The sequence below is a fragment of the Poromitra crassiceps genome (assembly GCF_964638095.1).
Source record: "Poromitra crassiceps genome assembly, chromosome: 7".
Taxonomy (NCBI): domain Eukaryota; kingdom Metazoa; phylum Chordata; class Actinopteri; order Beryciformes; family Melamphaidae; genus Poromitra; species Poromitra crassiceps.
This window is the reverse complement of record NC_139628.1, coordinates 2,756,092-2,766,282: the sequence shown is the minus strand read 5'-3', so window position 1 is coordinate 2,766,282 and position 10,191 is coordinate 2,756,092. Positions and strand designations below refer to the sequence as shown.

The 10,191-nt window shown below is 42.0% G+C and overlaps 1 protein-coding gene across 1 annotated transcript in view; it reads right to left on the bottom strand.

The window, feature by feature from the left end:
• Positions 1-8,541: 8,541 nt before the first annotated feature.
• Positions 8,542-10,191, bottom strand: part of LOC310780280 (C-type natriuretic peptide 2-like) — a gene marked incomplete at both ends in the record, with an annotated part of 5,968 nt that continues 4,318 nt past the window's right edge. The window contains one exon of the mRNA XM_083640839.1: positions 8,542-8,898. Within this exon, the coding sequence (XP_083496965.1) occupies positions 8,542-8,898 (357 nt within the window). The remainder of the gene's footprint in view (positions 8,899-10,191) is intronic.

The following is a 10,191-nucleotide window of genomic DNA, read 5'->3' as shown; positions in this document are numbered from 1 at the left end:
CAATTGCTCAAGTGACATCACTGCTGACATCACAATCGTGACGCACACTGCCACCACACACACTGCCACCCACTTTGCCAATTTTAATTAAGAAGATAATTAGTTGTGTCTTCCTAATATGATACACTGATTTGAATATGCAGTGAACCGTTTCATTTGCAGATAGGCCAGAGCATGCAATATCTAATCATTAATTTATATTAGTAATTTACAGTGTTGGGGGTAACTCATTACAAAAGTAACATATTACATGTAATATATTACTTTTAGCAGTAACTCAGTAATATAACTTATTACTTATAGGATTTCAGTAAATTATACCAGTTACTTTGTCAAGTAACTCAAGTTACAAATTGAGTTACATTTTATTAAAACAAAGCACATATTTAAATAAAGATACAGTAATTCCCTAATCAACCTGTGTGTTTTTATGCAAATAACCACCACTATAGATGACAATAACAAAGCAAAATAATAACATTCCGAATTTTGGGTTGTTTACACTGACTTCAAGGCGGTTGAAATAATTTTTCGGGATGGTTCCGGGGCGGCGATGTCATTCTGCTGCTGCTGTTGTTTTGGTAAAGTAATGCAAAAGTAGTGTAATAAGTAACGAGTTACTCTACACAGAAAGTAATATTGTAAAGTAATGTATTACTTTCAAATGAAAGTAATTAGTAATATGTAGTATATTACATTTTGAAAGTAACTTGCCCAACACTGATAATTTATCTCTGGGGGAATTTCCACCAATACAAGGCTTCATACTAGTTGAGATGAAGAAGTGATGTGAAGTCTGACTCAAGACCCACCCTACTCTGCCTCTGATTTGTGGTTGAGTTTGTTCTGAGGGTAAGCCAATCAGAGGTAGAGTAGAAGTGACATGTCAAATTTTGTTTCTCCACAGTTTAAACCTGTGTCAATGGTAAGAATGTGTCAATTTGAGAATAAAATGACATAAAATTAGAGAAAAAAGTATTTTATGTATTCAAAATACACAAAATACAAGGCCTCAAAGTATTTTGATACAAATTATATCTTATTTTTCTTGGTCCAGCCAAATACAAATTACAAAATACACAAATGTATTTGAAATACGTATTTTAAATACATGTATTTCAAATACTGCTCTGTTTGTAGGCCTATATTATGTATAAGATTTCTGGTAAAATGGGATGTGGAGCCAAAAACTCAGTGAGTTCCTGTCTTCCTGTGTGTGTGTGTGTGTGTGTGTGTGTGTGTGTGTGTGTGTGTGTGTGTGTGTGTGTGTGTGTGTGTGTGTGTGTGTGTGTGTGTGTGTGTGTGTATGTATGTATGTATATATATATATATATATATATATATATATATATATATATATATATATATATTTACTTATTATATTACTAAGTAATAGATAATAGATAAATAAGGATGTTCGTCGGGACACTTTGGTGTCAGATAGATGAGGCGAAACAAATATGATATAATTAATTGCCATTTCTGATTTATTTTCATGCATTTAAATGTACAAATACTTTTTCTGTGATTTCAAAAGGAAATTGAACGATGAAAATACATTTATGTAAACTTGTCCAGCAGAGGGCAACGCTGCACTGAGTTTATACTGTTGAATAAATATAGAGTCAAGGTTTGTACCATTGTACTGGGAGTGATGGCCAGAAAAACTCAACAAATAATATACAGTATATAATTGACACACATGGGTTGGGTTCATCACTTCAGGATCTGCATCTTCTTTATCATTCATTCATTCATTCATTCATTCATTCATTCATTCATTCATTCATTCATTCATTATAACACTCAGGCCATTATTTTACCATCTTCATTGTTTATCATCACTTTTCTATCAGTGGTTTTGTGTTTTTATATATTTATTTTGTTTCTCCCCTATAGCTAGCTGTGTCTGAGTAATGTATGTAAAGCCCTTACTACAGTTGGACTTTCTCTACCTTTTGTCTTCATAACTGAGCTGTAATCTCCATTCTTTCTAAAGGTAAAGGTAAAGTCCCAACGATTGTCACACACCTGAGTGTGCAAAATTTGGTCTCCGCATTTGACCCATCCCCTGGGGGAGCGGTGAGCAGCAGCAGTGCCGCGCTCGGGAATCATTTGGTGATCTACTTAATATAGCTACTTTGTTTTACGTTTATGTTTTTCTTTTCTTTTCTGTTCTCTCTCCTCTTGGTGTAACGCTTCACAAAATTCACGGTTCGGTTCGGTTCGATACGACACAGTGGTGTTACAGCACAATGGTTCGGGATGTTTTCAATACAGCAAAAAAGTAGAAATGCCAGAGAAATTTCCTTGATTTTAATTTTGTTTATTTAATTTATTTTATTTTCACAGTCTACCATTTTATTGCAAATTACGACAATGTTTTGTAACACCCTTTTACTTTTTCGTCTCAGTTTGTTAGAGTCTGCCCGAACCCGAGCCCAGCCCGTGGGTCGGCCCGGAATTTCCTCTATTCCTTGGGTCGAGCCGGGCTCGTGATCAGATATAATACCTTTTTTTAATATAATTGGGGTAATATTGGGTGTGATAAACAGAATCTTATAACATTGTAATCTTAAAACTGTATGTATTCATTAGACTGAACAGACATGGATATAGTTAAGATCAGAGCTTTTCAAAGTGGAAGGCGGGCCTCCACAGGGGGGCTCCAAGCAGTTGCAGGGGAGGCTCAGTGAATGGAAGTGAAAAAATAGTAGGCTACATTAGTTATCAAAAGGAGATCTCATAGCCTAAATGTGTGTGAGAGATAGTTCAGACAGTAGTTTGCTGTTTTTCCAACTCTCCCAGAGTCAGAAACAAATAAATGCCTTCAGACAGACCTTCTTTATATGTATTTAGTCTGAACTCTGAAGTATGTCAAACAGCAATATCAGACTATCTTGGCTCAATTATTGAGTGTCTATGGGATGAAACCTTGATTCCATAGGCATCCAGGAATTGAGCAAGGGGGCTCCTTTTTCCCCAGCTTTGTCTGGTGGTAGGCCCACAGTCTCCAACTTTGAAAACCCCTGGTTTAGATAAACAGCCAACTTAGTAAGAAGATTGTGGGCTTGGGCTCATGAATCGGGTTAGTCTTGTGTTTTTTGGACCTGATCTAAGTTTTAGTTTAGCCTAAAGCCTCGTACCTAAACAGTTCAATACAAATACGCGTATTGTTACACCCCTAGTGCCTGTGTCCATCTAGCGTGTTTTCATCAGCTCCGGCGTCTTTTTTCAGTTGTTTCCAATGAGGAGCGAGCGTATGTGGGCGCACACAGACGTCTAGAGAAAGTGCGCTGCGCCCAGCGTCTATTTTCATATGCCAGCGTCTATATTTTTGTGCGCCCGACTCCCAGCGCTCCCAGCTGAAAATATTTTAACTTTTCAGAAAGATGCTGGTGTCGGGTGCTGCTTTTCTGGCAAATCATATAGAAAAACTATCGCAACAGAGACAGAAAGGCTCAATTGTGGGAGCATATTGGCTAGACACTTAATATTTCTGGTGAGTGTTGAGCTAATGTTAGCTGTCAGCTATCAAGCTACTAGCGCACTGAACTAACGTTTGTTTCAGACTGCTTCCTTTCATTATTGTGCACTGAGATCAGCGCTTCCCAGCTTACTTCCAGCGTTTAACGGTCGGAAAAAGACGCTAGATGGACACATGGCCTTAGTCTCTACATGTTTTTTGTTGTTGTCAGTTCAGAGGCCTATACCACGAAGCAAGATTAGTGGCTTAGCAAGGTAACTTCAGGTTTAACCCTAGGTTTGTCGTACCACGACGCTAGTTAAAGCAGGACTAAACCCCAAAACAATTGACCAATATACTGTATATGGCTTTTGGGGTGGTGTGTGAAGAATTCTGGTCAGAATTTCCACATTTGAGACCAAATTTATAATAGTCTACAATCTTTATCATTTTCAACAGCATAAGTGCCCTCTATGGGTTCAAACCTGCTTTTTTTTGCCCTCCAAAACGGTACAACCTGACGTCATGTGATTATTACTGTAGTTCACGCCAGGAGAGTTGCAACATCTCCATTCACTCCAATGGACCCGTTTTTAGTGCGAGCCCTTTAATGCATCATGGGTAATCGCCTACTGTGGCTAATGTTAGCAGCTAGTTAGTTATGTTACAAGGCAGTAAAATGCCACTGAATGTCGTGCAACAAAAAAATAAAAAAGGGGTTTGGGAGGCGGGTCATAGCGTCTCTGTCGATGATTTGATTTGACAGTTCTGGGCACTGGCGTTGGTGTTGGCCAATCCTGGCGTGTTCCACCCCCAAATCGATTGTGTTCTGGTGCAAAATACAATATTCCTGGAATGCGAGTTTAACGAAACAGTTACATGTCTTCTGCATTCTATATCAAATAAAGAGATTACTGTTTGTTTTATTTTGTATGTTACGTACTTATTGGCCAAGTTATGTTAGTTTATGGGCTAGGAATTCTGTCAGGGTACAAGGGAGTATAGGCGGCCATCTTGCCTGCAGAGTTTTCAAGTTGAGTAGAATACCGTTTGGCCAGAAATCTGGGGGGTACTGGGTAGTCCTGCTTAATTCTTACAGAGATAGATCACCATAGCAACTTATGCTCTACGGCTAACCTGCTTTGTAGCAGGTTAAGTTCAGAGGATAAGATCAAAACCCATGAAAGACCCACCTTCTTACCAATCAGCTCTGTGGAAACAGCGAGTCACCATTCATTAGGTCCCCATATGAAGAATACATTGCATTCAAATGGGGGAAAAAAAAAAAAAAAAAACATGGCTCCTGTTGAATTAATCGAGGACAGAAGCCTTGCACTTGTTGCAGGCTACATTTAAATAAAGCCCTACTTACCACTTTGGAATATGTTTTTATATATTCATTTTTGTGCTCTCAAGTAGCCTAGATACGTTGTATGACCTCGCCGATCAATTGCAGCTGAACGGTGAGTGGAGAAATATCACTAAACCGGCATAAAAACGTTACATAAACGTCTCCAAAGCGCACAGTGCCGTGTGCACAATGGAGCTGAGGCTGACGTTGGGTTGGACATGGTCATACATGCCAGAATAGCCTACTACATCTAAGCAATTTAATATGGGATCGCCTGCACACAGATTATTCATATCTAGGCTACTCCTGCATTTTGCAGCTGCTACTGTGTTGCTTTTGGCCTGTATGATGTGATTGAACTTCATATTTCCAGCATCATTATATGAAATACGGAGATATGAGACTCTGCTGACAATAGCCTATATGTGACCACAAAATAGGCTATTTTTTATAAATGAAATCTATGCCCGCACGTACCGTGTCGATTCAGTTCACCAGCCTTTTTTAATTTTATTATCATTATTTTTATATTGATAGCCTATTAGCCTATAGGAATCTTCTTCTTCGAGTCCGTAGCAATCTCAGATGTCGTTCTGCCAATATCGGGCACAGGCCACAGCTGATGGGGAAGGTTCTGCCAGGTCTTCTGGACTGCACTGGGGGGCGTCAGCACATTCCAGTAGGTGGGACATTGTCTGCACAGATCCACATCTACACGTGTCTTCTGTTGTATAGTTCCAGGCTTTCATCAGTGCTTTGCACCTCCCCTGTTCTACACGCAGTCTATTAAGGGACTTCCAGGTTGTCCAGCCTAGATCGTGGCCACTAGCGAGGCTTTCTGTTGGTGTAATTCCTCTCTCCAACCATTCGAGAGCTCGTGTGTTGTAGCTGTGCCATTCATCTTCCCAGAGGAATAGGAATTATTCTATCAGTGCGACCAAACACATCATGAGATCATTATTATTCATTCAGCCTAAATGGTCTAAATATGCCTACGGATTTTGGAAATTTAGACTGAGATAGATTACACATTACTTCCACTCGCAAAAAAGACATGCAGGTTTTATTGAGTTTGTTGAGAGGGTGAATTGAGCTGCTCTAGGATCATACGTGGAGGCAGACACCGCTCTTCAAAGAAATGACTAAAAGCGGTAACTTTAGACAGTCATTCGGGAACAGACTAATAATATCCAACGTGGATTTTGATTCTGACATACAGTAAAGCTTCACAATTTGCGCTTTGAATGAATGAGGAAATAGGCGTATCTGGCGCTGTAAAAGCTGCAGCAGTCCATATTGGATTGTGATTGGCTATAGTTGTTAAAAACCACGACTCTTGTGGGCACGAGCTCCTGTGCACGAGCATTTTCATGTGCACACGCTCTCAACTTGATTAGAAAAACCTGGATCCACTTAACGAGTGGAGAACTAGATTCGTGGTATGAGTTAGCTAGATGGCAATGATCTGGTTAAGCCAAACCAGATCAAGGGACAGATCCTGGATCTGCTTATCCTACATTCGTGGTATGAGCCTCAGTTCTGTGTGTTTTGTTATTTTGTTAAGTAAATAATAATGATAATAATTCATTCTAAATAATAGAAAATAAACCAAGATTGTGTCATGGGTTTGTCTCAGTGTTTATTATGGTCTGGATCCACAGACTCTACTCATCACATGATCATCACATGTTGTCATGTTGCAGCACAGCTCTACATGTTTAACACATGGTCGTCTCACACACACACACACACACACACACACACACACACACACACACACACACACACACACACACACACACACACACACACACACAGTGTTCTGCTGGCTATGTTAGCCAGGGGTCAGAGGTCAGAGGTCGTTAGTAGGATCCAACATGGAGTCTCTGTCTGGAGGTCAGAGAGGTCACGTAGGGTCAGCAGCAGTGACATCACCAGCTTCAAAGGTCACATGGGACAGTGGTTACCACGGTAACATGGGGCCTGTGCTAGTCTAGAGCAGTGCTTCTCATAAGGCGTTTTCAGACCGGAGGAACCGTTTCTAGTTCTAAGAGCAGTTGGAGGAACTCTGCCTGCAATATTGTGTCCACACTGCAGGGAACTGGAGGAACTCTGCCTGCAATATTGTGTCCACACTGCAGGGAACTGGAGGAACTCTGCCTGCAATATTGTGTCCACACTGCAGGGAACTGGGAGCAATCGTAGTTCTTAGTTTTGAGGGACTTTTGACATAAGTGTACGGTAATTGGTTCAGATGTAAGTGTACATTGATTGCTCAAACTTCTAGAAATGCCCCGAGGCAGTATAGGCCCTATCATCACTAACATTCAAGTTATAATCTTGAAGATTTCCGTTTTGTTCTCTTTGATGACACCTATGGCGATGAGCAGTAATTGCAGGTGAGATCCAAACAGTGTTGCATTACGTGAGGTTAGTCAGTTTGTTCGGCCATAGTAACACCCGTAATGCTAGCAGAGACTGGAAAAAAGTAGCTTGATCCTATGTCACACAAGAGTTGCCGGGAACCTACAGTAACCTACAGAGTGAGTCTATTGTGTTAACTCCACCCTCTTTTTGGTGTCTTCACAGACACCCAGTTATTGCTGAAATGAAGGCTTCCATCAATGGGCCATAGGCTCAATCACCATTGTGTTAACTCAGTTTGCGATTTTACATGAAAATATTTGAGGTTATAACTTTAACTAGCTATCTTTTGTTTAGCAAGCTAGGTAATTGTTAGCCAAAGTAGCCTAGTATCAATCCCCCGTTAACTCTCACTTGCTTTGCTGTGAAGCTACTCGCAGTTAGCATGCTAATGTCGGCCGGGGAGCATTACTCCAGTGTTCCTATTGGCGGCGTGAATGCGAACGGAGAAAAGCCCTTGAAGTTCTGTAGGAGTGGGCAGTTCCTCTCACGGAGTTCCCAGAGCTGTCTGGTCTGAAAACACCTAATGTGGGGTCCATGGCACATGTCAAGGTCTGCCAAATAAAACGGATTAAAGAAACGTCTAAAATTGTGCTGCATCATTAAAAAGTGCATAATCTGCATGTGGAGACCACTTGCACCACACAAGTGTACCTCTGAGACACTTACTTCCACCTGTTTGAGTCAACCAATCAGGTGGGTTAGGACACTGCTCTCTAGGAACGCCGCTCGCATCTCTATCCATGGAGAAGTATCACTATTTGAGTCCACCGCCTTCATCGTCATGTGACACTAGGGCAAAATTGGCTAAAGTTAGAAAGTATGATGATAGCTGTATCAAGTTTTGCTTAAGTGAGAGCAGAGTCGACATCCTCCTCCACTCTAACTGCAATGAAGGCTAGGAGACAGGCCCACACATCTCCCTTTAAGCTGTTTCACCGACCGCTCGGGCTATTATTATATGGAGCGCTATGACCCGGGTTTTGCCACGCCGACAGATTTTCATGGAAATCGAAAATCTGTCTTGAGAGAGATTACAATGTAAGCTACTGTGATTGTAAGAAAAGGCCAACAGGTGAAGAAAAGCGGCAAAACGTTACTAGTACTCGACAACACTGTTGTGATAGGCTAAGTTATTTCCATACATTTTCTGGTGTTAACGTTAAGAGGGGCTCCTTGGAAAAATGTCTCCCTTCTAAAGGGTCCCCGGCCTGAAAAAGTTAGAGAACCCTGACTCTAGAGGAGATAGTATCTCTCTATCTCTCTCTCTCTCTCTCTCTGTCTCTCTTTCTCTCTCTCTCTAACAGCCCAGTCCACTGAGGGAGCCAATGCGGTCCATCTTCATCCCGAAGCATCCTCTTCCTCCCACCATCGACTTCCTGCTCCGCCCCCTGAACTTCCTGTGTCTCTGCATGAAGTCAAGGAAGAACCGTGGGACCGCCTCACGCCCAGCAACCAATCCCCTTGCCGTTTCCCGACTCTCCGTGGCCAATCCTGTCGCAGCTTCCCGGCTCCGCGCGGCTAATCCCGCAGGAGGAGGAGACGAGGAGGTAGAGGGGGCGGGACTTTGGGCTGACCCCTCTGTGATGTCATCGTGGGAGGTGGGCGGGGCCAATATGAGAGAAGAGAGACGAGAACCGAACAGAGAGTGTAAGACCTGGAGAGAGAGAGAGAGAGAGAGAGAGAGAGAGTCATTAGTCATTAGCTTGTCTCATGTGGTCCAACCCCCCGTCGCTACTGAGGGTCTGGATCACAAATCAGCATTTCCGGGTTTTGCCGCATGAAAAGTGCTGGCATGCCTCTGATTGGCTGGTCTGTTACAGAAGTTCGGCTCTATGCGTGCATTGGTGAATCGTTCAAAATGTACAGCCCCACGAGTTGTGTCACCAAAGGAGGCCTGTGGTTCATCAACGCATCAAATACTGATGTTTGGTCAGGACCCCCTTTAACATACTGGGTACACCTGTTTTCATCGTGCAGGGTAGTCCAATAGACTTCTATAGAACTCCCACAACATGCAGGGTAGTCCAATAGACTTCTATAGAACTCCCACAACGTGCAGGGTAGTCCAATAGACTTCTATAGAACTCCCACAACGTGCAGGGTAGTCCAATAGACTTCTATAGAACTCCACAACATGCAGGGTAGTCCAATAGACTTCTATAGAACACCCACAACATGCAGGGTAGTCCAATATACTTCTATAGAACTCCCACAACGTGCAGGGTAGTCCAATAGACTTCTATAGAACTCCCACAACGTGCAGGGTAGTCCAATATACTTCTATATAACTCCCACAACATGCAGGGTAGTCCAATAGACTTCTATAGAACTCCCACAACGTGCAGGGTAGTCCAATAGACTTCCATAGAACTCCACAACGTGCAGGGTAGTCCAATAGACTTCTATAGAACTCCCACAACGTGCAGGGTAGTCCAATAGACTTCTATAGAACTCCCACAATGTGCAGGGTAGTCCAATAGACTTCTATAGAACTCCCACAACGTGCAGGGTAGTCCAATAGACTTCCATAGAACTCCACAACGTGCAGGGTAGTCCAATAGACTTCTATAGAACTCCCACAATGTGCAGGGTAGTCCAATAGACTTCTATATAACTCCACAATGTGCAGGGTAGTCCAATAGACTTCTATAGAACTCCACAACATGCAGGGTAGTCCAATAGACTTCTATAGAACTCCCACAATGTGCAGGGTAGTCCAATAGACTTCTATATAACTCCACAATGTGCAGGGTAGTCCAATAGACTTCTATAGAACTCCACAACGTGCAGGGTAGTCCAATAGACTTCTATAGAACTCCACAACGTGCAGGGTAGTCCAATAGACTTCTATAGAACTCCCACAATGTGCAGGGTAGTCCAATAGACTTCTATAGAACTCCCACAACGTGCAGGTTAGTCCAATAGACTTCTATAGAACTCCCACAAT